At 36.3% G+C, this 27,063-nt stretch overlaps 2 protein-coding genes across 5 annotated transcripts in view; one reads left to right on the plus strand and one right to left on the minus strand.

Annotated features, from left to right (window-relative positions):
• LOC111150663 (Ral GEF with PH domain and SH3 binding motif 2) overlaps window positions 1-27,063 on the minus strand; it is a 156,222-nt gene that overhangs the window by 40,839 nt on the left and 88,320 nt on the right. The window lies entirely within an intron of this gene.
• Window positions 1,639-25,778, plus strand: LOC111150664 (angiopoietin like 1). Of its 3 annotated transcripts, XM_022508179.1 has the most exons (6): window positions 1,639-2,015; window positions 3,652-3,767; window positions 7,605-8,450; window positions 21,808-22,001; window positions 23,395-23,665; window positions 25,441-25,778. In XM_022508179.1, exons 3-6 carry the CDS (start codon window positions 7,628-7,630, stop codon window positions 25,626-25,628), a joined length of 1,476 nt encoding a protein of 491 aa, XP_022363887.1. In that variant the 5' UTR covers window positions 1,639-2,015; window positions 3,652-3,767; window positions 7,605-7,627; the 3' UTR covers window positions 25,629-25,778. The 3 variants fall into 3 exon arrangements, with proteins under 3 accessions (XP_022363887.1, XP_022363886.1, XP_022363885.1); XM_022508178.1 differs by lacking the exon at window positions 3,652-3,767 and having other exon boundaries at window positions 1,662-2,015; window positions 25,441-25,628; XM_022508177.1 differs by lacking the exons at window positions 1,639-2,015; window positions 3,652-3,767 and having other exon boundaries at window positions 7,573-8,450; window positions 25,441-25,729.

Consider the following 27,063-nt stretch of genomic DNA (forward strand, 5'->3'; position numbering starts at 1 on the left):
ATGCCAAACTAACCATTATTTGTCTCAAAACACATGACATCCCAACTTCTTACCTTAGTTAGAGATATTACTAATTGTTAAAGTTAGAAAGTTCAAAACTACTCAAGTAAAACAGTTCAGGAGAAACTTACTATCTTGTATTTTCTCCCATATTAGGTTATTAGTGAATACAAGAGGATCAAGTAATATTAAATGATCAAGTAATGCATTCTATAACATATATCAGAGCCTAAAAGCTGGCATTCCATCTGTCCCAATGTTTTTAAAACCAGGAAATATCATAGGAAATATCTAAGTGACTTTCTCTTCCTAAAAAATGGGAAGATCTGGCAATAACGAGGCACAGCTGAGAAGGGTGCAGATCCCACTGTATTAATCTTAAGGATGCCGGTTTGTCCTAACTCATTTTCCTTTGTTACTTTACTTCTAGCTTATTTCACTTACTTACATTACTTGTCTCATTCTTGTGAGTATTTGGTCTTTGTACACCTTGAGTTTGCAACCCCTGGTATACCTATATATGTCATAGAATTTAAAGAAACAATTCTGTGAAAGAGGCAGAAACTGGGCTGACTTTAAATAAACAATGTGGTTCGACAGAAAGAAAAAAACAGCTCAAGCTAAGGCAGCAAGGAGGGGAAAGCACATGGTATATATAAAAATTAGAAGACCTGCAAAATTTTACCTAGAAGCTGCAATCAGTAATTATAGAATTCAAGGAGAGACAGTATGGCACAGTGCTTTGGAATTAGAGTCAAACCCCAGTTCTACTACTTAGTAGTGAAGTACCAAATCAGTTAAGATGCCCCAATTTTTGTTTCATTAGCTATTAAGCTACTTAATCAACACTTCTGAGTTTAATGAAATATAATAGCACAGTTAGTACTGAACAGTTACTAATTCTCTCTCTAGACTTTTCTAAATCCACAGAGCCAGCAGGGAGTCAGAACTCTTTTTCAGGCCAGGGTTATGTTTGCTTTTAAATCTCAAAACATCAACTACTAAGAATAACCTTATTCAAACAAGAGGGGTCATGTTTTTAGAATAGGAGCAAGTGACACTATGTAACATCAGAATTTTCGACGTATTACATTAATGAATTTCATACACAGACTTCCATTTATATTTAGTAATTATATGTATGAACAGTTTTATTAAGAGACATTACACAGTAAGATATATCACAACATCAAGATTCGTCTATGTTTAAAACCTTCTGAAATGGCAACTTAGTGAAGTTTAAAAATTCTCTACAATATGAAAAGTATTACATTATTTAGGTGGCTGCCGGGTGACAAAGTCTAACTCTTGTTCTTTGTAACAAAAAACCAAACTTATCAGCCTGTTACTATTTCTGAGAAGCTCAGTACTATTTTTTTCAGTACTCAAGTTAAAAGATCTCTGGCCAGCAGACTAAAATGTTTGTTTTATAATTGCCCGCTGAACTATGATAGTTTGTTTCCAGATGGTGCCCTTCCTTCAACCTGCACACAGTCTCTCCTTGTTCAGAGCTATTCAACCTCCTGCTGATCCCACCACCCCCACCCCTATTTAAGGCTACAGAGAGGAAATCCTAAGGAGGAGATTTTCCCCCTTAGTCTCCAGCAATTTTTAGTGACGTAGTATGTGGGCTGAACTTGAGTTTACTGAGAAAGAGAGGGAATCACTATTCAAGGGTGCTGTATGTACAATCTGGGTCAGCTGCAGCCGGTTACTGCACTTCTCCATGTGGCAGACAGAGCAAAGCCACAATGCTTTCTCTGCCGGATTAAAGACAGCCCACAGACCAGAACTTCCACTATACTACTTAAAATTACATAGGTGGCTTGTCAAGTTCAATTGATTAGTGTTGTAAGAAGAAAAAGAAGTTCCTTATTACAGCTTGAATTTGACGGTCCAAAGCAAAAATGCAATTGCCATTAAAGTCACAGAGGAACAAACTTCTACACTGATTTTTAAAAGCAAGAAAAACAGCAGCAAGTTTCTGGGTCTGCTTTATCAACAGATGCATAAAGGTATTTTAATATTTATTTTTCTTTGACATTCTGTGTATGTTCAAAATTCTACATCTGTAGAAATTTCAAAATCTTTTATTAAACGAAGAATTTTAAAATATACTAACAAGTTATTTTAGCTGAAAAAGGGCTGGGTTTTTTTGCACCTTTATGTTAAAAAACTGATCATTATGTACTTTGTGATGATTAATGCATGCTTTGAGGTTCAATTTAGTAATATTTGGTATATATGCTTATACATTGCTACATACATGTTAGGTTTCAGAAAACAAGTGCTTTAGTGACACCAGAAAGAAATTTTAACAAGTAACAGATTCAATGTATAAAGTTTATAACACAGTGATTAAAAACAAAGGGATACAAACAAAAGAAAAGAGCTGTAAACATTAGTCTCTCTCCATGCAATTCCAGTGTTTGTGTGTGTGTGTGTGTGTGTGTGTGTGTGTGTGTGTGTGTGTGCTGGCAGATCACGTATACTGTTAGAGATCTTAAAGTATAGCTATGAAACACAGCTAAAAAGATATAAAATTAACTGGAAGACTTTGCAACAATCCCTCAATTATAGTATAACCAAATATCAAGCAGAAATTTTGGTAAAGATTTAAGCTAAGTCTATGGTGTTTCTTGCAAAAACTCAAGGAATTTTAAGTAACTTTTCAGGTTTACGTGTAACAGTTATTTAACTTGGGTAACAGAAATTAAAACTGCTATACCTAGAATTACTTAACAAAGCAAAGTTATTGATACATTAAAAAAAAAAAACCTAAAACTTTGCAGGTTAGAATTAAAGAAAAAAAGAAAATGTGACTTAACTATTAAGTAAGTAGTCAGCAATAACAGTAGAAAATAAGAACCCAGAAGATAGAATTACTTAAACTGTATTAAGTACAATTACTTAAATACATGATCAAAAGACCAAAAATATATATATTTTAGACAGACATAATTTCGGTAACCAAGCAAGAGGTTTCTTTCAATATTCTACTTTCTTTCAATATTCTACTTTAATTTTATTATGAGAACTGTTAAAAATAAAATTACTAGTTAGCAAAATTACTAGTTTGCTTTAAACACCAAAGACACTTAAGGTTTTTTTTTATGATTTGGGGATCCTCTGTTTTTCTAAAACTAAAGACATTAAATGGTAAGAAACTTCAATAAGCAAACAACTGTAAAGCTCAGATTTTTTCAACTTTACTTTCATGTCTTTTCCTTAAAGACTCATACTCTAAATCCTGGGAGGATCTCTGTTGAACATATTTTACAAGAAACTGATAAAATGTCCAAGCAATACTGCCATCTCTCTCTTTTCTGTTGCTGTTTGCTATGAAAAGTGCAGAACCTCATTAAACCTCGGTTCTTACTGAAGCCTTAGGCAAGCATCGAATCTGAAACCCCAAACATAAAGATAACTACTATCCCTTTCTTTAATATCTCTGGGGATGAGCCTGTTCTCAAGTCTTTTCCCAGAACATAATTCACCATCTAGAAATATCTAAAGCATCTTCAGTGCTTCATAAATTTAAGTTCATCGCCTCACGCTGTTTTCAGTGCGTGACATAGGCAGTTAAATGCCTCTATGCATTTACCATCTGAAAGGAAGTAAATCCTGATTTTTATTTCTTCTCTCTACTAGCTGGCAGTGTAGCAACTATGAAGAGAAGTAATACCAAGAAAATTAACTCAAAGCATGGACTTTTTTCCCCCTTTTTTCCTAAAAACAACCAAGCAAAGGCATCGATTTAAACCTAAGTATACTGTAACGAATTTATAACGTTCTCTTGGGACCTAGGAAAGTTTTAACATATACAGAAAGGTTTTATGAGGTAACACAGATTTATAGAACTTACACTTTTAAAACAGAACGTGGTGGGAAAATATTAAATAAGAGAATGTTTTCAGAAAATGTAACAGTAAATGTATTTTTAAACCAGTTCTTACTCATGACGTAGCTAGTCTACTACTTCAGAAATGTGTCTCCTTATTCTTCTTTGGGTGACAACGAAGTCACTACTTTTATAAGGTCAAAGGGATTATATTTATTTAAGAACAAATGTTTAGTTGCTTCCTTTAAATACTTAGGTCAGATTCTCTCACGGTACACGAGGATTTATCTTACGATTTAATCGTGCAGGAGCCCATGAAGAGCCAAGGCAGACCACAACGAAGGGAAGCTACTGCTATTTTAATTTCTCATCTTTGTTCTTTCATGACAACACTGACGTAAAGTCACAGTAACAGTCTTGGATTACATGTTCTTAGTTGTCCTATACAAATCTGTGTCTGGTAGGAATACAAGCTGTTCCAATCAGAATATTGTTCATGAAATTCTACTTGTTTTGAAGTTACACGACAGCTTCTGAATTTCCCTTGTTTTGGTAGCTTATTTCATAGATTATTTAAATAAAATAACTTTATAGTCTAAGAATTTCCATTCTATTATTAAAGTGAAATGAGTGAAAAAAAAAGTGAAATGAGTGAATCTGAGGACTAGTAAGTTAACTATGTAGGAGAAATACTGTACATTTTACTGTCCCAGTTTTAAAAATAAACCATATCTAAATCCCATGAATCTGCAAATATAACGAAAAATCTTTTATTGGTAACTCTAGTACAATAAAAGTCCTTTTCTTATAAAATAGAAGACTTTAAGGTCTAAATTTTCTCTTGACATCAGAGGCAAAAATATAAAAACAAAAAACTAAAGTACTCATCCAAGTGCGCTTTTATCAGTAAGCAACAGCCAGCCTCTGATACTAATATGGAATATTATTGTGCTCATTCCTCTTATCTTGGTTATGTTAGTGAGAGACAAATGATTTTCCACACTCCATCCACTCTGCTTTATTTTCATTATCACTCCACTTTGAAAACACCATTTATTTGAAAACACCAAAGGAGACATGGTTTAAAAAGGAGCAGTCATCTTTATGAAAGCAGTTGGAGTCCTTATTTCATGGATCGTAAGAACCTTCATTTTTGGGGGAGGATTCCTAATCACAAGTTAGTTCTGTAGCTATCAAGTAATAGTAATACATACGGGGGGAAGGAATGACAGCAGAAGTCTGGGATTGAAAAACGATGCAAACAGCCTAACAAAAATGATTCACAAATACCTTTTCATAAATAAGTAATGGGTCCATGTAAAGACCTACAAACCAGAAAAAGACCGAAAAACACGAAGCACAAAGTTAAGGCTCCTCTATAGTTACAGCATGACTACGGTAAAATTCACAGGTCCGGAAAAGTTACGAGAAGAACTGAATCCAACGTGAGTACCAATTCTGGCTTCTCTGGGATTTTATTTCTTTGTAAAAAGAGTACACATTTCTTTCACAGTGTTGTTGTGAATGCAAACAGTTAACAAGCATTAAGGGATTGTTATGCTCTCGGTGACAGAAAATAGGACAGAATAGTCACCATATGCTGCCGTGGTTAATGAAAAAGAGAAACATCAACTCTGGAGTCTTTTGCCTAGGTTCAGACTCTGGCTGCATCTCTCAGAAGCTGTGTGACACTCTGGGTAAGGTCCTTAATTTCTGGATGCCGGTCCTTCACTGAAGATGAGGACTGTAATAATCTACTTAAAGGGCTGAAGTTACAAGTAATTTACTTAATACATGCAAAAGGGCTTAAAACAAGGTCCAAAACCCAAGGAGTATGAACTACTGTTATTACTGTATTGCTATTTTTAATTGTAGGCATAAACAATTTGGGACCTGACTTCTCAAATCAAAAAACAAGAACCTGGGTGGAAAGTGGGAAGAAGAGTTCTGCCTTAGTGTATCCACTGCCGTCCTTCAAAAACAGCAGTTAGGCACCCAGTTTATGAGGGGGGAAGGTGGGTCATGTGCTCCAGCAGCCTGCTTGTGCGGCTGAGGGAAGCGGCACATCTCAGCCACTTTACTGCAACTACTCCCGAGGGAGTAACTCGTGAACCAGTAAGCAGCTTCGGTTCTTAAGAGCAAGTCCTGGTGTTTCTACAGAAACTGTACTATGAGGGACAAGTGTTTCTCTGTCACAGCAAAAATGAAACACGCCAAGCACACTAGCCAGCAATGCGTGCCACTGCTAGCAATGTCAGCCGAGGAGCCGGGGAACCTGAATCCTTGACCGGTTCTAATACTACAGATTTGCGGGGCCCGGGCTTTCAAAATGCACATGAGTGCAAAGAGGTTCTCAAAGGCACCTTCCAACTCTAACAATCATATTCAACTACAGAGAGTTTCTTTCCTTGGTAATGGTTTCAGGAAACTATTGAAATTTTACTAAAATACTGTTCAGTAGACTCTCTGTTTTAAGAATTAAACTGCTTAAAAAAAAAAAAAGAATGAACCTGCTAAATCATATGTAAGCTTAGAGCATTTATATGATTATAGTTCAGAAAACACAATTACCCACAATAATGACTGTAAACATTCTCTCATTCTTAAACTTGTCACTAATCCCAAAAGGACAGGCTACAAAAACAAAAAACATAACGCCAAAACTTCCTGGTCTGAGATCTAAAAAATGTCTCTTTGACAGATAAAAAAGATACTTACTATAGAGGGCCAATTAACTAAAACCACATAATATAAATATAAAATAATAACTAATAAAGTCACCTGCTATTAACTTTAATACTAGTTAGGGAAGAGGGGCACCTGGGTGGCTCAGTCAGTTAAACATCTGCCTTTGACTCAGGTCATGATCCCAGTGTCCTGGGATCAAGCCCCACATCGGGCTCCCTGCTCAGTGGGGAGACTGCTGCTCCTTCTGCCTCTCCCCCTGCTTGTACTCTCTTTTCTCTCAAATAAATAGATACAATCTAAAATAAATATATAAAGTATATTTAATACTAGTTAGGGAAGAATGTTTTAATTAATACCTTACAAACATTGTGTATCACTTTCAGAGCCTTCAGACAATAAGTAAACTTTCCAAAGGTAAGAAAAGTGTCTTATTAGGGTCTCAAAGCACCCAAGAACACTAACCCTATGCCTCTGCACACAGTGGGCACTGAACTGAGGAATAAAAAGCATTATAGTGAGGTGGTAGTTGGAGAGCTATTCTCTGAAACCTAAGTTTTAGACAAATGCAACATTATGATGTTGATGGTGATGTTGAATTTAACAAATTAATAACATTAATTTTGGCCCAGTTTAGTAACACCAATAGATACCCAGTTTTCCCCTTATTTTTTTTTAATATTATTGACTTTAAAAGTAGGTTAAAATTGATTTTTACTTTTCCCCATCGGTTTATTTTACTTAAGAAAAGACATGAACTTTAATGCAGTTTTCTAGTAACACATTTTGAATTCTAAACAGTAGTAGTACATTTAACAACTTTTGATAAATTAGGAAGCGCACGCAATGTAATCCACACGGCTGACAATTCTGTTGGAGCACACTGATTTTATTAGTTTTTTTTTATTTTTTTAAGGGACCACCTCAAATATAAACAATTATTCTTAACCCCAATATAATACAACCAGCTAATAATAGTATCATCTTGACTGCAAGATGACTCATCCTGGGTTTTGCTCATGTTTATTATTCTACTTTATTTACTTACTTATGTTTTCATTGGTTTGTTTTTTAAAAGACTTCATACAACCTCATTTCAAAATGAAGGCTTTTTTCTGGACCCTAAGTGTGCTATTCTTCCTACTAATGGGCACTGGACACTGCAGAGGAGGAGAGTTCAAAATAAAAAAAACATCCCAGAGGAGATACCCTCGTGCCACAGATGGTAAAGAGGAAGTAAAGAAATGTGCATACACATTCCTGGTACCTGAACAAAAAATTACAGGGCCAATTTGTGTTAATACCAAAGGGCAAGATGCAAGTACCATTAAAGACATGATCACCAGGATGGACCTTGAAAACCTGAAGGACGTGCTCTCTAGGCAGAAGCGGGAGATAGACGTCCTGCAGTTGGTGGTGGATGTAGATGGAAACATTGTCAATGAGGTAAAGCTGCTGAGAAAAGAAAGCCGTAACATGAACTCACGTGTTACTCAACTCTATATGCAACTACTACATGAGATTATCCGTAAGAGGGATAACTCACTTGAACTTTCCCAGTTGGAAAATAAAATCCTCAATGTCACTACAGAAATGCTGAAGATGGCAACAAGGTACAGGGAACTAGAGGTAAAATATGCTTCCTTGACTGATCTCGTCAATAACCAGTCTGTGATGATCACTGCGTTGGAAGAACAGTGCTTGAACATATTTTCCCGACAAGACCCCCATGTGTCTCCTCCTCTTGTCCAGGTAGTGCCACAGCATATCCCTAACAGTCATCAATACACTCCTGGACTGCTGGGAGGTAACGAGATACAGAGGGATCCAGGTTATCCCAGAGACTTAATGTCACCACCTGATCTGGGAACTTCTCCCACCAAAAGTCCCTTCAAGATACCACCAGTAACTTTCATCAATGAAGGTAAGTTACCTCTTACTGTTAAAAATGGAAGTATGAGGTTAATACGTTTTATGGTTTATGAAATAATGCACATAAGTCTTTATTCTTCATCTTGGTGATGTAATTATACATGAACATTTTTGTTTTCTATTAATCAACAACTGAACTTAAATACGTCTCTCAGCTCTGAGTCCAAGAGTTCCTAAAAACAGTGTATTCTGTGAGGAAAGTTATTACCTTCCAACCAAATTCTTACCATCTAAGTTACTAGCATTAAGACAGGAATGAGTCCACAATCCACTTCTAACCTCTACAACCATCCCATCAGCCTCCAGCTGGGTCCTCTCACTGCTCAACAATCCTTTTGTTTACCTCTTGCTGCTCTTCTCATTCTCCTCCTCCCCAAAAGGAACATTTAAAAATTTGCTTTCACTCTCCTTAAGCCTGTAATTGTACCTCCTCACCTCCACTCTCAGACACGCATCATCTATTGCTGTAGTGAGATGAAGTCTACCCAGTCCTAGTTTCCTTCTTCTTTCGTATCTTGAAAACATCTGCACAACACCCAGAGGAAAAGGTATCCCTTCTAATTTCTAAGACTAAACAAACTACAACTTTTATCATATACCCACATATGTATAAGTAAGTTTTCACTAGGATAATAAAAACCCTAGAATTGATCTTAATATCCATACCTCTATTTCTTAATTCCTTCCCTTTCTTCCTCCCTTCTTTCCTTCCTTGTTGATCACTGATCTAAGTGCCCAGAATACAAAGATGAATACTTTACCTTTGTTTCAGTTTAGTACACTCACTGCTAACTTTCTAAATATTTTACCCCCACATCCATTTTCTCATAAAGCTTCTCCTGAATCTTTACAAATTGATTTGTTTCCTCAGAGTGGAAAGAAAAGCCCAAAGGCCCAAAACTAAAAAACAAATCATAGTTCATTCACTTATTGAAAAGGCAGCACATGAAACTGCACACAGACTATGGAACAATTTTAGATCTTGAAAAGCAGCACACAGACTGGAAATACACACGGCATGAGCACCTCTCTGCATCAGTGGAACCACGGAGCACCCACATCCCTGCTTTCTCGGGCATCCACATTGTAATATTAACTCTTCCTACTTCCCTAGGTCCTTCATTTGCATCTTCTTCCTCTCCTACAGCTTAAGAAGTTTGCCTCAAGATTCCCTATTTTACAGGTCTTACACACCTTCAAGGCTACAAGTATCACCACTGCTCAAATGCATCCTGCTTAGAGCTCTCCCTCCTGATTCTAACCAGTGCTGAATGTTTGCTTCTGGATGCTCTACCATCACTGCACAAGCTGCTGCTTCCTCTCTGCCTTCTTCCAGCTTATCAGTCAACCAGGCAGCTTTCAAGTCTTAAGTAAAATAGTATCTTAAATGTTACACATTCCCAGATTCAAACAAACATATCTGGATGGCTCTTTCCCCAAATTGCTAACTATGCCTTGAACACATTTTCTCTATCAAATTACACTAGGGTTGTCTGCATGTCTGTCTCCTGCTAGACTGAAAGCTTCTGAAGAGAGTGAACGGTCTCAAACATCTAGCCAGGATCAAGTTTTGGCACACTGCACGCAGCATATTTCAAGCACTACAATAGATATTTGAGGAACGAGTGAATGAATAACTGAAGCTTAAAATAATCCTTTTCCCAGCCTAGCATTTTCCTTTTAGAAGTAATTATTATAGAGGTAATACATATTTCTTGAAGAAAATCTAGAAAATAGTAATAAGCTTTTCAAAAAGCTTCACTGAATATCCAAACAGTAATGAAAGTTAACACTTCCGTAGTAATCTTCAAGTCTTTCTTTTTTCCCCGCTCTTGTTAACATGGTAATCACTATTCTTATAATTTTAAAAGACAACTTTGTTCTTTTTCTATCTCTGTGGTTATACCCTTAGGATCAATCTCTGTTACTAAGATTGACGGGTCATTTGATTTTGATTTCTCTACTGTGATTCATGCTGCTCCGTATTTCTGAATTTCTTGGCTCATCCCTGTCATTTCCCTCCTGCCCCACAAGTGTAGTTAGCAGAGTTCTATCCATGCTGCTTTTCTTTCATGGACTTGTCCCCCAATCATTTATTTATTTTTAAGATTTTATTTATTTGAGAGAGAGTGGGCGCGTGCACGTGGACATCGGGTGGGGTGGGAGGGCAGAGGGAGAGGGAAAGGGAGAAACAGACTCTGCTGAGCAGCACCCTGGGATCATGACCTGAGCTTAAGGCAGACGCTTAACTAACTGAGCCACCCAGGTGCCCCTTGTCCCTCATTTCTATTCAGAGACAGAATTCTAAGATCCAAGTTATTTACGGCAGCACCTGGAAGATGGAGACTTCTGGATTATTATAGCTATATAACATTGGGATGGGGTGGGGTGGGCGGGCAACTGCTCTGTGCCCCAGTTTCCTCATCTATAAAAAAAGAGGATAATAATTGTACTTACCTCCAGAATTTAACACTTGAGGAGTGCTCAGAATAGGGCCTGACATTCAAAATGTTAACTCTTATTAGGAATGGTTAATAGTTTGTTGACTAGTCTGGCTCCATTTTCCGTCTCCATCAGAATATATTCTATATTGCCAACGGATCTATCTTCTTAAATTACCACTTTGATCACATCACACTTCTGCTCAGCAGTTCCCCATTACAGACAGAAAATGTGCATTTTGCTTAGCCTGGGTAAGAACAATATCCTCCTCAAATGAAACTTACTTCTTTAGCTTTCCTTCTACTAATTTCCTTCACAAAAACCATCTGCTTCAATAAAATGAATCAATTCATTTTCTTTGAAATATTTACCATGCTTTCTGCCTATCAGATTATAAGGCTCAGACATAAGATATAGTAAAGTGAAGTAAAATAAAAAATAAAATAAAAGTAGCAATTCCTCCTTGAAGCCCTTGTTGACTTCCTCAGGCTTAAAGTGATTGTTCCTCCCCATGAATGTCTCTTTTCTCTGGAACATAAAATATATACAACAGGGATGCCTGGGTGGCTCAGTCGGTTAAGCCGCTGCCTTTGGCTCAGATCATGATCCCAGAGTCCTGGGATCAAGTCTTGCATCGGGCTCCTTACTCAGGGGGGAACCTGCCTCTCTCTCAGCCTCTGCCTGCCATTCTGCCTGCTTGTGCTCGCTCTGTCTCTGACAAATAAAAATTTAAAAATTCACACACACACACACACACACACACACACACACATTCCTTCTATTCCCTCTTGAATTATCAGTTATCTTCACATGTATTTACAGCACTCAAATACACATTTAAGTAAAATGTCTTCCAACTATAATGTAAGCTCCTTCCTGGTAGATGGATATTGTATCTCATTTGCAGATGCTAAATAAATGTTGGTTTAACTTGTTATTACATTTTTCATAGAGCTTTGTAAAGTTGTCATTCCACAGACCTTCATGAAAGTATTTTAGTACATTCTACTGTACTGTATCCTTCAATTTATACTGTTCTCACTCTCAGTAACAAGAGGCTACAATACCATTATGTTAGGTAAATGATGATCACTATTACCTCACACACCCTTTGATTTTCAAAGGAAAGATGTATACAAAATGATCCACTGGGTATAGAAAGAAAAAAAATGTATTTTTAACAATCTTTTTAAAAGTATTTGTTCTGGGGTGCCTGGGTGGCTCAGTGGATTAAAGCCTCTGCCTTCGGCTCAGGTCGTGATCTCGGGGTCCTGGGATCGAGCCCCGAATTGGGCTCTCTGCTCAGCAGGGAGCGTGCTTCCCCCTCTCTCTCTCTGCCTGCCTCTCTGCCTACTTGTGATCTCTCTGTCAAATAAATAAATAAAAATCTTTAAAAAAAGAAAAGTATGTGTTTTGTTTAAGCTTTTAATGTGTACTTCTCAGCAAAGTAGTTTATTCATATAACATAAATAAACATAATTGAGTTTGTGGAATTATTTTTTTTTAACTGATGGAATGTACAATTAGGTAGGTATGGAGATGACCACCATGGAGTATTTTCTAAGGGTTTTTAATCTTAAGTGGATGGGATCATCAGTTCTCAGAGAAGTCATTATTCACATATTCATACACTGATACATTTAAAAAGGCTTATTCAAAATGAGCTCTATCAGTTCTAGATTTTATTATACATTGAGTTATAGTGCAAGGATAATCCTGTACTTCAGAATTAAATCCCATGCTACGGATTCAGCATATCGAAAGTCCTATTATACAGACTTTTGTTTTGATAAAACAATGATGTTTATATTCCTATTTATCAGTCCTTAATGTAAAAATTAAGGAAGATATAACTTCTGTTATTCACTATTTACTTGTTGCTACAAGTTGACATAACTTTTCACTTATTTTATTCTATAAATATTGGTCTTTGATATTGAAGGACATAATGAGCTACACTGTAAGAATGGTCATTAGAACACTAGCAAACATAAAAAAGAAAGTGCATAGAATTAAGAAAACCTGTTTCCTCCTCCTGTTCTTAACCTTGGGGTTAGTAACAGACTTTGCCTGTCTGGATCTATTCTCTCATTTGTATAATGAGTTGGATGGACTGGACAACTCTAACATCACGTTTTAGTTCTAACATTCTATGATTTCTATCAAACATAAATTACTCTAACAATAATAAACAGACTTGCCCTTTTCTTTATATATAATGTGCAAAAATCTGTGTGCATATTATTCTGATCAGACTGGAAAATATGTCTGAGCTGTTTGGGTACTTGCACAAAAGGGGCAAAGATGGATGGTCCACCTGTACTTACAGATGCTCTGGCACCAAGAAGGATGGTCCACCTGTACTTACAGATGCTCTGGCACCGAGAAGTTTGTATTACTGTACTCTGTGTGTGGGAACATGGTCTAGAAGTCTAAAGTCTCTAAATGTATAATGTGTATGTATTATTTAAAAGTGTTTCAGCCAGTCACAGAAAGTCAAATACTGTATGATTCCGCTAATACAACATACCTAGGGAAGTCAAATTCATACAGACAGAAAGCAGAATGGCGGTTGGTGAATGGAAAGTTGTTTAATGGACACAGGGTTTCAGTTCTGCAAGATGAAAAGACTACTGGAGACTGGTTGTGCAACAAAGAGAAGGTACTAATGCCACTGAACTGTACATTTAAAAATGATGAAGTTGGTAAACTTTGTTCTATCTTACCATCATTTTCCTAAAACGGTGTTTTAATGACAATTTTATATTTTTCTTTTAAAATGGTTTTAAGAAAAATGCACCTCAAAAAAACTTACAATGAACTTTAAAGCAAGGGGTGCCTGGGTGATTCAGTTGGTTAAGTGTCTGCCTCCAGCTCAGGTCATGATCCCATGCTCCTGGGATGGAGTCCTGCATTGGGCTCCTTACTAGTGGGGAACCTGCTTCTCCTTCTGCCTGCTTTGCCTGCCACTCCCCTTTCAGAGCTCTCTCTCTCTCTCTCTCCCCCTCTCTGACAAATAAATAAATAAAATCTTATAAAACAAAACAAACTAAATAAATGAACTTAAAGCAAATAATGCAATACTTTTGTTAGATTAAAAATAGTTATCTCCAGAAACGTTACTCTCCCTCCAGCTTAAAAACAAAATATTTGAGAATTTAACTACACACCTAGCAAACTGCCATCAATAAAATCGTTTAACATTAACTTAATGTTATTCAGTGGCTACATTTTCGGTTAGTCTTTTATAAAAAACAAAACATATTACTCTTTTACAAATGGTATATTTATAAAAATAAGTTTATTGCTTGTAGGCAGATGGACCTGAGAAAGTTCCTGCACACTGTGTTAGGGCACAGATCTGAGCATCAGGAAATCTGGATTTTGGAAAGACTTTTTTGTTGCGTCTTTTTAAAGAAGACTGTTGTGATTAAAGGAGGTGATGCATATAAATATGCTTGTGTATGGTATGACCATCTATTCCATTTTTCTGTGCCCTTCCCTATATGTGCCTTGCTTTGCCATGTATGGGTATAGAAAAGGTAAGCTTTAAAAGCAGTCATTAGAAACTTCATATGCTTTTTAATGGATAAGCTAATTTTCAAATATGTATAATGCTTCTTATTGGTATATTTTAAAGATGCAACTGATTTCAGTGGAATACTTATATATTAACACTTAAAGAGGAAAAATTAAAGACTGTTTAGACAAAGGGACCATTGGAATATGACTCTTGTTACAGTTAAGGGGAAACAATTGATAAACTCTTTTGTAATTAAAAAATATAAGCTTGGGTTGCAAACTGCATTTGAAACTTACAGATTAATAAACATAGTAATCCACATTATCGGAAGAATCTATTATTGCTTCAGAAAGTATTTGCCTCAAACTTCCCATTCTGAAATGCTGTCAAATATATTTATCTTATACTTAGCTCACAACCCAATTAAAAAGTTTACTTCTCAGAAAGATTGTACTTGCTGACCAATTATTTGAAAGCTCTAAACTGATTATCTTTTTTGTCCTGTTCCTCCTATCACAAAGAGCATAGGAATGGAATGAAGTTAAGAAAACAAATGAGGAATTCAACAACTTTAGAAAGGGAAGGCTTTACCTTTTAACTTAAGCAATTAAACGCCCCCCCCCTTTTTTTTTTTTCAGAAAAAAACCAAAAAAACAAAAAAAAACAAAACAAAAAAAACAAAACAAAACAGGTATGTTAAAGATGGTTCCCAGTAAAGGTATATTCCAAGTATGAAAAAATTTTGTTAACCCATTGTTCTGGGCAAAATATGGGTTCCTTTTTTTAACATCTTAATTTTAATTTTTTTCAGTGTTCCAAGAGTCATTGTTTATGCACCACACCCAGTGCTCCATGCAATACATGCCCTCCTTAATACCCACCACCAGGCTCATGCAATCCCTACCCCTGACACCCTTCCAAAACCCTCAGTTTGTTTCTCAGAGTCCACAGTCTCTCATACTTTGTCTCCCCCTCCGATTTACCCCAATTCACTTTTCCTTTCCATCTCCTAATGTCCTCCATGTTATTCCTTATGCTCCACAAGTAAGTGAAACCATATGATAACTGACTTTCTCTGTTTGACTTAAAAATATGGGTTCTTAATGAAAAATACACCTTGGGAATAATGTGGCATGACTGTTCAATATTTTTCTTTCTATGAATCAGATCTATTCACTGGAGTTTGTTAGTCCAATAAAAACTTTTAATCATCAGATAAACTGAGGAAGAAAGACACTTGTCCTTCAAATTCAATGTACAAAATTCTAGTTTCCTGCCTTAAGAAGAGTCCAATTGTGTGTCAACAAAGATGAAGACTATTTCAAGATTACTCAATGCAAGGAAAAGGTTAATAAAACTCCCATTTTAAAAGAAAGGTACTTCCAGTCTATACTGTATGGTGCACCATTATGAATAAATTCCTGAAGCATGTCAATTAATTTACTTCTAATAATATGCAAACTTGCAAGTTAAATCTGACCTCTCAAAAACAAAGCTGTTACTTTTCTACTAGTCATTTAAGAATTCCTATTAGGCAATGAGTTTTATGGTAGAGAAAGAAAAAACATTTAACATAAGAATGTCTTATATTCTAACTCTAGGCAGAAAGTAAGTAACATATTCAAATAGTAATGACAAAATGTTTCTGTTAAGATCAACAATACACACTGGCTAAGAAAGGTTAATGGTTTATTTATAAAAATGAATACAAATAAATACTAAATTCTGATAATTACTATCTTTACTGAGGAGAAAAAGTAGCTGAAAGTACTACTAATTTTATACACATGTTCTGGAAAAGGATTTTTTTTTTCCTCAAAGATTTTATTTATTTATGTATGCATGTATGTATGTATGTGACAGAGAGCAAGAGAGAGAAATCACAAGTAGGCAGAGAGAGAGGGGGAAGCAGGCCTCCTGCTAAGCAGAGAGACCGATGCGATGCGGGGCTTGATCCCAGGACCCTGAGATCATGACCCGAGCCGAAGGCAGAAGCTTAACCCACTGAGCCACCCAGGTGCCCCTGGAAAAGGGTTTCAACTAAATTCTCCTAAGCCTTGTGATTAACTAAGTCTAACAGGCACCCAAACTGCAAACATGCAGGCCACCACAAACAAGTGGGTTGAAAATTAAAGATCATTTTATTTTATTTTTTTTAAATATTTTATTTATTTATTTGACAGGCATAGATCACAAGTAGGCAGAGAGGCGGGAAGAGAGAGAGAGAAGTGGAAGCAGGCTCCCTGCTGTGCAGAGAGCCCGATGCGGGACTTGATCCCAGGACGCTGGGATCATGACCTGAGCTGAAGGCAGATGCTTTAACCCACTGAGCCACCCAGGAGCCCCTAAAGATCATTTTAAATTTGCATAAAATGAAGTCTTATCAAACGAAAGCGGGATTTAGGAAACCCAAAACTCTCCAATTTGGTTAAATATCCAAGGGCCTTTTAAATAGCAGAGAAGAAACAAATACTATTTTACAAAGACTTTGTAACACTCAAAAGCTTGATGTTTCTAAGTATTTTAAGCTATTCAAATAACCTAATTAAAGTCCAACTGCTGAATATATCCTTAAATATAAAATGTAAATTGTCAAAACTATAATTAAATGAGTGCAGAGCAAATATTTAGAAGAATGACATTCATAAAACAAACAATATAAAGGTGGTATTTATAAGAATAAGCAAATTTCTGAAATGAGAGGTATTTATGTGGATTCCAACAAGACTACTTCATATGTGCATTAACTACAACAGAGTTCAAAGTAAGAGCAATATTCCTCAGATATCCTTGACTATTCTGGAAGTGACAACTTAAAAAAAGTGTGACTACACTGAAGAATCAATTTCAACTCTACAGGCAACCTCAAGGGCTCCAAGTGTCCCCCTTAGCCATTACATCTCAGACGTACTAGACTTATAACTCCTCTGTAACATCAAGCTCTCTTTGGATTCCATCCCTCAGCTCCGGTGACTCATGTGTGGCCGTGATCAGATTCCTTACCCCCACAGGCCTAACTCCTCTTCAATCTTCAAGATTCTGCTCACATATAAGTAGACTTTTATCTCTGTTAGTCTGGGTTAGTTATTTCTGGCCAGTGTCCCATGTGCCCTACAGAACTCCATCAAAGTACCTATCATATTGTTAAGGAATTCTCTTTACTTGCCATTTCCCCCATTTCCCACTTGACTCTACGGTTGTTTCTTTACCACCCGAGACTAAAATTTTCTAGCCTATTGTTGATGCAGATAGACACATCTGGAAAAAATGCACAACTGAGGAAATTCTGGAAACCACGGTGGCTCCAGCAATCACTGAGTTCAATAAATTTGAGTGTCTAAGTGGGCCTCCCCTGTGGAAAGGCAACCAAAAGATACAATCTTTGCCATGGAGAGCTGTATGAGTAAACAAATGAATATATTACCATGCAATACACAAAGCAATCCAAAAATGGACCCGGAAATTAGACTTTACTTTTCCTTCTATTTCACTCCCACATATAAAATTAAAGTTCTATAAATTTCATCCTATCTGAACTACAACCTTTCTATCCTTCTCTTATCTGACTACAATGTATGTTTCTGTAATGTTTAGTAGCTCATATATGACTGGTAAAAAAGAAGGAGAGTATCAGTAAAACAAAGAGGTCATACTAGCTCCTTGGGAGTATTTAACAGCTAACATCAGCTGTTAATTTTGGTGCAATATTTTATAGAACATAAGGGTTTTCAGGAATACAGTATTTTCTACAATAGACATGACTATACATTCATCTTTGATTAGCCATATTAAATTTATTAAATAAGCATATATTTATTAAAGGAGTTACTGCTGTGCATTAGGGATAGCAACAAAGGACAAAAGGCTACTAACAGTTAATGATGATGCTACTCTGTAAAGTATTGTGTAAAAAGCTCTGAATACTTTGTCATCTAGATTCAGTAACTGATAAGGTAGATAATATAAAAATAATTCTCACTGAATTTTAATGGAGTATGATCTAACTTATGGCCAGTCTGATAAGCTCAGAAATGTTACTTTTATCATAGTCTTCCCTAGCTTAAGAACCCATTTATAAGCTTTCACAGGCTAACCAGTATCTTCATGAATACAGAAGCATAAATTCTCAACAAAATTTTAGCAAATCTGGCAACCTTTAAAAATAATAATACACTATGACCAAGTCAAGGTTATTCCAGAAATACAAGGTTGGTTTAACATCAAAAAATAATCAACAGAATTTACCTATTAACAAACAAAAAAGAAAACCCTGTTGTCTCAATAGATAAATAAAACGCTTTTGACAAAATCCAAAGCCACCATGATAAAACGCTTAGAAAACTAGGAACAGAAGGAACAAGAATTTTTGAAGTAGTTGTTATAGCTTAAAGGACATGTTTGTAATGAATGAAAGCCTGGAAATTGCAGAAGAGAAATTAAAAACTATTTAAAAAAATCAAATTGAGGGGTGCCTGGGTGGCTCAGTCAGTTAAGCAACCAACTCAATCTCAGATCTCAGGGTTGTGAATTCGAGCCCTGCACTGGGCTCCATGCTGGGCATGGAGCCTACCTAAAAACAAAAACAAAAACAAAAACTGAAACTCTAGAACTAAAAAATTCAATACCTAAAATAAATGTAACCCAAGAAAGACAGCATTAAGTCTTTACAAGTAGTTTTTCAAAATTTTTACTAGTATTATGTAGTGTTTAGTCACTGTATTATAAAAACTCTGAAACAGAAATATCGATAAAACATTAAAATGTGGGCTAGAGGGGCGCCTGGGCGGCTTAGTGGATTAAGCCTCTGCCTTCAGCCCAGGTCATGGTCTCGGGGTTCTGGGATTGAGCCCCGCATCCAGTTCTCTGCACAACGGGGAGCCTGCTTCTCCCTCTCTCTGCCTGCCTCTCTGCCTGCTTGTGATCTCTGTCTGTCGAATAAATAAATAAAATATTTTTTAAAAAAATGTGGGCTAGAGAAATAGATCCATCACTTGATTTTGTCTGTGGTTTTCAATTGTCTTGTATTTAAAATGTGACGGCGGGACCCCTGGGTGGCTCAGCGGGTTAAGCCTCTGTCTTCGGCCTAGGATCAGCCTAGGATCGAGCCCCACATCAGGCTCTGTGCTCAGCAGGGAGCCTGCTTCCCTCCCTCTCTCTACCTGCCTCTCTGCCTACTTGTGATCTTTCTGTCAAATAAATTAATAAAATATTTAAAACATGAAGGCAAGTTAATTAATTCATTTACTTAAAAAAAGACTGACAGAAAAAATGCAATCTTGCCATTTGCAATGACGTGGATGAACTACAGGGTATTATGCTAAGTGAAATGAGTCAATCAGAGAAAGACAATTATCTTATGATCTCACCGATACGTGGAATTTAAGAAACAAGGCAAAGGATCACAGGGGAAGAGAGGAAAAAATGAAGAAGATGAAACCACAGAGGGAGACAGACCACGAGAGGCTGTTAATCTTAGGAAGCCAACTGAGGGTTGCTGGAGGGGAGGGGTGGGGGGAGGGGGATGGGGAGGCCATGAGGCAGTGACTGGGTGACAGACATTGGGGAGGGTATGTGTTGTGAGTGCTGGGTGTTGTGTAAGACTGTGTAAGATGTGTAAGATGAATCACAGACCTGTACCCCTGAAACAAATAATACATTATACGTTAATTAACTGAATTTCGATTGAAAAAATATCAATGATTACCCGCCAATAGTTAAAACACTGATAATGTGCAATCAGAAGAAAAATGAAAATAGTCACCATTCTCAAAGAGCAATCTAGAGGCAAGAGTTCAGTCTCTAAGAACCCCTTCTAATGATGCAATTGTGTAATTATTTATTTAATGAGATGAATCTTTCCCCAGTTAGCCCCAAATGAATCCTGTATATATTGGCACAGCGTAGATAACACATTTCTTAAAATTTCAACAATCCCATTAGCATTATAGTGAGGATTTTCTTGTATGAACTTTACTTGACTAAACTCTATTTTCACATAATTTTTAAAAATTGCACATGTCAAAATTTAAATATTTCTAGTAAAATATGAAGTTTGACAACTGGGTTTTCTACACTTTGTGTTGTTCTAAAAGATCTGTGGGGTAATTCTTATTTCTGAATCACTTAATACTTTTACATGCTTATAAAAAACAATTGATCAAAACACTGAAGAATGGTGCAACTATAGACTGTTCAGTAAAACTTAGAAGCAATCTTTCTTCAGATCCAAAAAATGTGGAAATCACAAGTTCAAGAGTCAGCTCCTCTACAAAACATCTCACAAAATGTTTTATCATTTTAAAAGCTATGAAGAACTTACTCATGTATTAAAAATTGGGAGGGAACCCATAAAACTACAAAACAACACAAGAGCAAATGTAGCCGGCAGTTCAGAGCATGGGCTCTGGGATTACAAAGAACGGGTTTACGTCTAGGGCTTATTACCTTCTAAGATACAGGACCTTAGACGAGTTAACTGTTGCATCTATAGCACATCTGTAAACGATCACAGGGTCATTGTGTAGACTAAATAAGAAAATTACTGTTCGTCATATAAATTGATACAACTCTTTAGAAAGGCATTTTGCCAACATTCCTGAAGTGTATTCTTATGGAATGAGGGGAAAAAGTTAACAGATTCTTTAAGTTTGGGGAACTCTGGTTTATTTCAGGGCTTCTTAATCTTTCATATGTGCATGCACACTGTGGGTTTCCAAAAGGGTAATATAATACTTAGCAATAATAAAACTTATTTGACCATGGTTGGCCATTTTCACTCAGTACCTCAAGGGATTAGTGTGTTCCACAGAAATCAAATTTTGGAAACTGTAAACCAGGCACTATGAAGAGCTATAAAAGTGTTCACACCCTCTTGATCCAGTAGATCAATCCCACAGCATTTTTATAAGTAATTATTTGAAAAAAATGAAGCCAATAAGATGACACTTTGTATACTTTTATAATAGCAAAAATCAGATGAAACCTCAATATCCAATGACAAAGGAATAAACAATGATGTATCAATGTTAAAAATTTATATTACAGCTACTAAAAGTGTCAGAATGACTGCAGTCCCACCACAATTTCTGTTAAAAGACAGAATCCAACTTTCTATGTGTGTCAGAATGATGACAATATAAAAATGTTTTTCTATGGACAAACACAAGAACAGTGGAAAATGAAACAAGTTAATCATCCATATAGTGGGACTGGGGTAATTTCTTTTATTTGGTTTCTTAAACTTTTATGGTGTTGTGTATATAACAGATAAAAAGTGCTATCTTTATAAAGAAAGCTGTAAAGGGAAGACTTTTGATTAAAAACTATCTCAATATGGCTCTGTTCCTATTAAGTTTCCTGGTAATCAATGACATTTTCATTATAGGACCATTCAAAGACTGTCAGCATGCAAAAGAAGCTGGACATTCAGTCAGTGGGATTTATATGATTAAACCTGAAAACAGCAATGGACCAATACAGTTATGGTGTGAGAACAGTCTGGATCCTGGGGGTTGGACTGTTATTCAGAAAAGAACAGACGGCTCTGTCAACTTCTTCAGAAATTGGGAAAATTATAAGGTAAATCAGTGATTCCGATCCGGGAATGTGGAACATAGCAGCTCTTATAGAAGTAACCATTCTGTGCAAATAAATAATACAGTTTAAAAATAACTATCCACATATTTTTCATTATCTACTCTCCAGTTTTAAAGTCAAAATTAAAAGGTAAAAGGGAAAATGAAGTTATCCTTTCAACTGCCTGTTTTCAGTCTGGATGATTTATACATATATTTAATTCTTAGCGAAGACTACTGCTGATTCCATTTTCTAAAAAGACAACTGCTTTTTTGTTTATGACCACGTTATGATCAGCAACTGTATTTAAGCAATATGAACTACAGAACTTCAAAAAAATGACCATTTCTCTAGGACTGATTACCTCTGATAACTGTCCCCTCATGTTGTAAACTGCTTACCCCAAAGGCTGGTGCTGCTGGAAAGTAACGTACCCCTGACTGTCACACGGGACCAGAGCCCTGCAGCAGTCATTTTGGAAAAGTAAGCAACCAGTCCTTGCTAATAATTTTGATGTTTACATGCTAACTGTAGGAGTGGTATACACCCTCCAGTTCAAGGATGGCAGATGGGGGGTGAGATTACATTTTCTACATGGTCAATTCTTCATTCAGAATTACGTAAGTCAGGTGATTACTCAGGTGACATTTTACTGGCAGTTAAAACTGAGACATTAATACATCCATGTTAGAAGTTATTTCTAAGCAAGTAACTAGGGGAAAAAAAGTCCTGCAAAACAATCTTCTTGAGAACACAGGTAGTGTTAAGATGAGGTTTACTGAGCCTTAGGCTGTGCTGTTTACCTACCGTGGTGAACGCTTATGGAAACAGAAGAGTTCCTTGATTTATTTTTTAAAAAAAGTCAACAACTTTTCCAAGGTGGAACTCTGAAGATTACTGCTGTATCTTCTGATATTTAATTGTAACAGAACTAAAGAAGACAATGTGCTTTAACAACAGAATACTATCATTTTTACTGAGTGATCATAAGATGTTAAATACCCTTTTTGTTTGGCTATCAGGGTGGAGAGGGACAGTTACAAATATACTCTTAGAAAGAAAATTTTGGCTCTTTGTGCATGAGAGAGATTAGGAATCCTTTTCAGAGATCTGGGTAGCTTATTAGTTGATGTTTTTAGTAGCTAGGAATAATTTTCATTCTCTTTTGCCTTTTTCTGATCTGTAAAGTTTGAAGCTAGCTGTTCAAATGAATAGACAAAGTAAGAGAGAGCAAAACAAAACAAAATGACTATGTGGGGCTTGTAAAAATCAGGCAACCTATTAAAAGGGAAGTTCACTAAATGGTGAGTATTTATCAAAGGTTTAAAACTTATCTGTAAAGAAGTTTACTATCTCTACACTTATTTATGCCCTCATGCTGTTTGTTTATCAACAGAAAGGGTTTGGAAACATTGATGGAGAATATTGGCTTGGACTGGAAAATATCTATATGCTTAGCAATCAAGATAATTATAAGTTGTTGATTGAATTAGAAGACTGGAGTGACAAAAAAGTCTACGCAGAATATAGCAGCTTTCGCCTGGAACCTGAAAGTGAATTCTTTAGACTGCGTCTGGGAACTTACCAGGGAAATGCAGGGGATTCCATGATGTGGCATAATGGTAAACAGTTCACCACACTGGACAGAGATAAAGATATGTATGCAGGTGAGTAAGAAAAACTGATGTGTATTCTTTGCAGAACAACTAACTTCTATATGCATTACAGAGAACCCTGCTATTAAAGTATATGGTACTAAAAATCTTTCCAGAAAGTTAATTTTGGACTCAATCACAGGTTACATAAGCTGCCAAAAGGTTAGTATCTCTTCTATAAGGCAAGCCCAAAGTGTGAATGAACTCTATGAAACGCAAAGTTCTATCATTCCAACCAGGGGCTGGGATGGGGGCTTGGGGGGAAAACAGCAAAAACTCAATTCACCTGGAAACAAAACAATGCCTGAAATCCATAACTACTACTAACTAAACACCTACCACATGCCAGGCACTGTTGCAGGTGCTATGGATACAGCAATGAAAAAAGTTCCTGCCCTTCTAGAGCTTATTCTCCAGGAGACAAAATGATTTGTCAGGTGGTGACAAGTACCCTAATAAAAATAAAACCAGTGAGGGAACAGTGAGTGATGAGCAGCAGGGAGTAAAATGGGTGCTATTTTATACAGAGTGGCCGAGAAAGGTTACTTTGAGAAGGTAACATTTGAATAAAGACCTGAAGGGAGTGAAGGAGGCCAGCCATTTGGGGATATGGCTTTGATAAAGGCATTTCTTAGTACTTACATGGAAGGGAATAGTACGACTGCAACATGTGTTAGGACAGCAAAAAAGCTTTACTCAGTGGGGAAATTAATATTCTCTTTAAAATCAGTTAGGCAATCCAGACTTAACACTTAACACTATGGCACCTGGGTGGCTCGTATCTGACTTTGGCTCAGGTCATGATCTCAGGGTAGTGGGACTGAGCTCGCATTGGGCTCCCTGCTTGGCAGAGAGCCTGCTTCCCCCTCTGCACCTCTTCCCCTCCTGTTTGTGCAAGCAGAGTCTCAAACAAATAGATAGATAGATAGATAGACAGATAAAGTCTTTTAAAAACTCTTAACATTAATTTTCATATACTTTTTCCTTTAAAAAAAAAAAAAAAAGATTTGTCAGAGAGAGAGTGTGCACGAGCAGGGGGAGCAGCAGGCAGAGGGACAGGGAGAAGCAAGCTCCCCACTGTGCAAGCAGCAGGATGTGGGACTTGATCCCAGAACTCTGGGATCATGACCTGACCCAAAGGCAGATGCTTAACCGGCTGAGCCACCCAGGCTTTTTTGCCTTTTTAACCCAGATTTGTGGCCCCGATAAAGAGATATCCCTCCTGAAAACTGATCTACTTTTCAGCTGTATCTTGGCCAGAAGCATGTAGGTCTCTACGCTAACCTATTTTACAATGGCAAAAGAGGAAAAAAGAGAGAGATGTAACCAAAGTATACACCATATTTACAGAAACACATCTGACCACTGGCAGGGCTATTCTCTTTTATATTATTTTGTGCTATTTTAATAATTGAATTTTCCCAAATTTACTTTTAGCAACTCTGTATCTTTCCTTCCCAATCTCTCCCCTCTCCCTCTTTCTCTTTCACAAACGCTATTTGTGTTTTATTTACCCTGCTACCCCAAAATTAAATCAATTAAAAAAAAAGCATGTAGTAAACAAGCAAAGGGCAAGATAAAGGCAATTCAAGTGATATTTCAAGTAGCTGATACTTCAGGAGCAGTAACAGAATGAATGAAGAAACAAAACCACACAGATAAAAGGTAACTGAAATAAGTAAGAAAAACTCAAATAGTCCCAAAGGTAGCTTAAGTTTTTGATGGTTTGCAGAGTACTGCACATAGAAGAAACCTTTACTTTGCTATCTCTATTTTTTTCATCAAAGGAAACTGTGCCCATTTTCATAAAGGAGGATGGTGGTACAATGCCTGTGCACATTCTAACCTAAATGGAGTATGGTACAGAGGAGGTCATTACAGAAGCAAGTACCAAGATGGAATTTTCTGGGCTGAATATCGAGGCGGGTCATACTCCTTGAGAGCAGTTCAGATGATGATCAAGCCTATTGACTGAAGAGAGACAGTCTCCAACTTAAACAACACAGAACTCTGTATTTTTCAGTTCCTAAAAATGTAAATGTTACATGTATATTGTTTTGCACAATTCACTGCTACAGATATAGTTTTAAAAATGAATGTTATCCTAACTATAAAGGGGGACTTATGAATGTAATTTCATCTTTCCTCAATATACTGCAGAAGGTTATTTGTACCCATAACCCTATTTTAAAAACTATATTGACTAAATACAGGTAAAGCTTGTTTTATAAAATGTAAGTATTTGCCACAATGTATAACAAAGCTTAGCTTTATTTTAAATCAAAACTGAATACATTTTCAAGAACAATTTATTTAAAAACTTTATGAGATTGCTCTAACTTCCAATAGAAAAATAATTTTAAGATTTCAAGCCAAGTAATACATTTTATTTATAAAGTTACAGACAGGAAATTAGAGAAAACTCTAATTTTGCCAAAAGAAAATACATTTTGCATTGAATAAAAGTTATTTCAAACTGAATCTGTGCCTTTCACATGAAATGATTATATCTGAATTCTTGACAACATATTATATGCTGATTTCCCAAAAGAATTAAGTGACCCACAGTATTAAAATATAGATTTTAAAACAAAAATAATCTTTGCAATATTTAAATAGTCAATTTACAAAAATAGAAATAGACAAATTATTTTATTAGTATCATCTTCATATGATTTATTGAACATCAAAATTTCCTGAAACGCATTTGTGGTGTTGTTATCAGCAAAATACTGATATTACAAAAATTTAATAAGCTAAAGGTTTTCATATCTGAATTAGAACTATAAGCTTATTAATTTTCTTGCTCACCCTACCCCCAAATCTGCTACTCGAAAGTCAGAAAGCTTGGAGAGCTTTACAAGCCATTACTGCATACTGATGGATGGGACTAATACAATTTCAAGGAACTGTTAGATATTTTCCCAATACTGAGATTCAATAGCTTCAGAGCAGAATCCACAGGGGTTTGGCTAGTCCAATTCGCTAATTCCATTTTATGGTGTGTGTGTGTGTGTGTGTGTGTGTGCGTGTGTGAGAGAGAGAGAGAGAGATTTATTCACCTTTGGATGTAACAACTTTATTACTAATCTTCTGGAATAATTTCCTTCCAGAATTCATTCGTGAACTAAAAATTTAGAGAAATCTCATGACTTTTGTTTAAGCAAAAAGAAAACCCAATCAGAACTGAAGATGACCATTTAAACAACTCAAGCCCACCAACATGACCAGTATTTTTTCTGTCACATGTTAAAATTAAAATTCTGGTGAAAGAAGGTTAAGAGAACATCAAAACCTTATAGTATTTGTATTCTTTTACTTAACGGTCACCTTCAAATGGTTTTGAAGTCCCTCCTACCACCCCCAGAACAAAAACAAAAAATCTGGTGTAAGATTTCTGGGATGGGGCC

Source organism: Enhydra lutris, unplaced genomic scaffold, assembly GCF_002288905.1.
Source record: "Enhydra lutris kenyoni isolate GAN:26980312 unplaced genomic scaffold, ASM228890v2 scaffoldscaffold24, whole genome shotgun sequence".
NCBI lineage: Eukaryota > Metazoa > Chordata > Mammalia > Carnivora > Mustelidae > Enhydra > Enhydra lutris.

What these genes read in the sequence shown, in the direction of transcription:
- LOC111150664 (XM_022508177.1), top strand. Translation starts at nt 7,577, where the DNA reads ATGTTTTCATTGGTTTGTTTTTTAAAAGACTTCATACAACCTCATTTC. An exon ending in AGTAACTTTCATCAATGAAG is followed by an intron (nt 8,451 to 21,807) that starts GTAAGTTACCTC and finishes TTTTCATTATAG; the next exon opens with GACCATTCAAAGACTGTCAG. An exon ending in GAAATTGGGAAAATTATAAG is followed by an intron (nt 22,002 to 23,394) that starts GTAAATCAGTGA and finishes GTTTATCAACAG; the next exon opens with AAAGGGTTTGGAAACATTGA.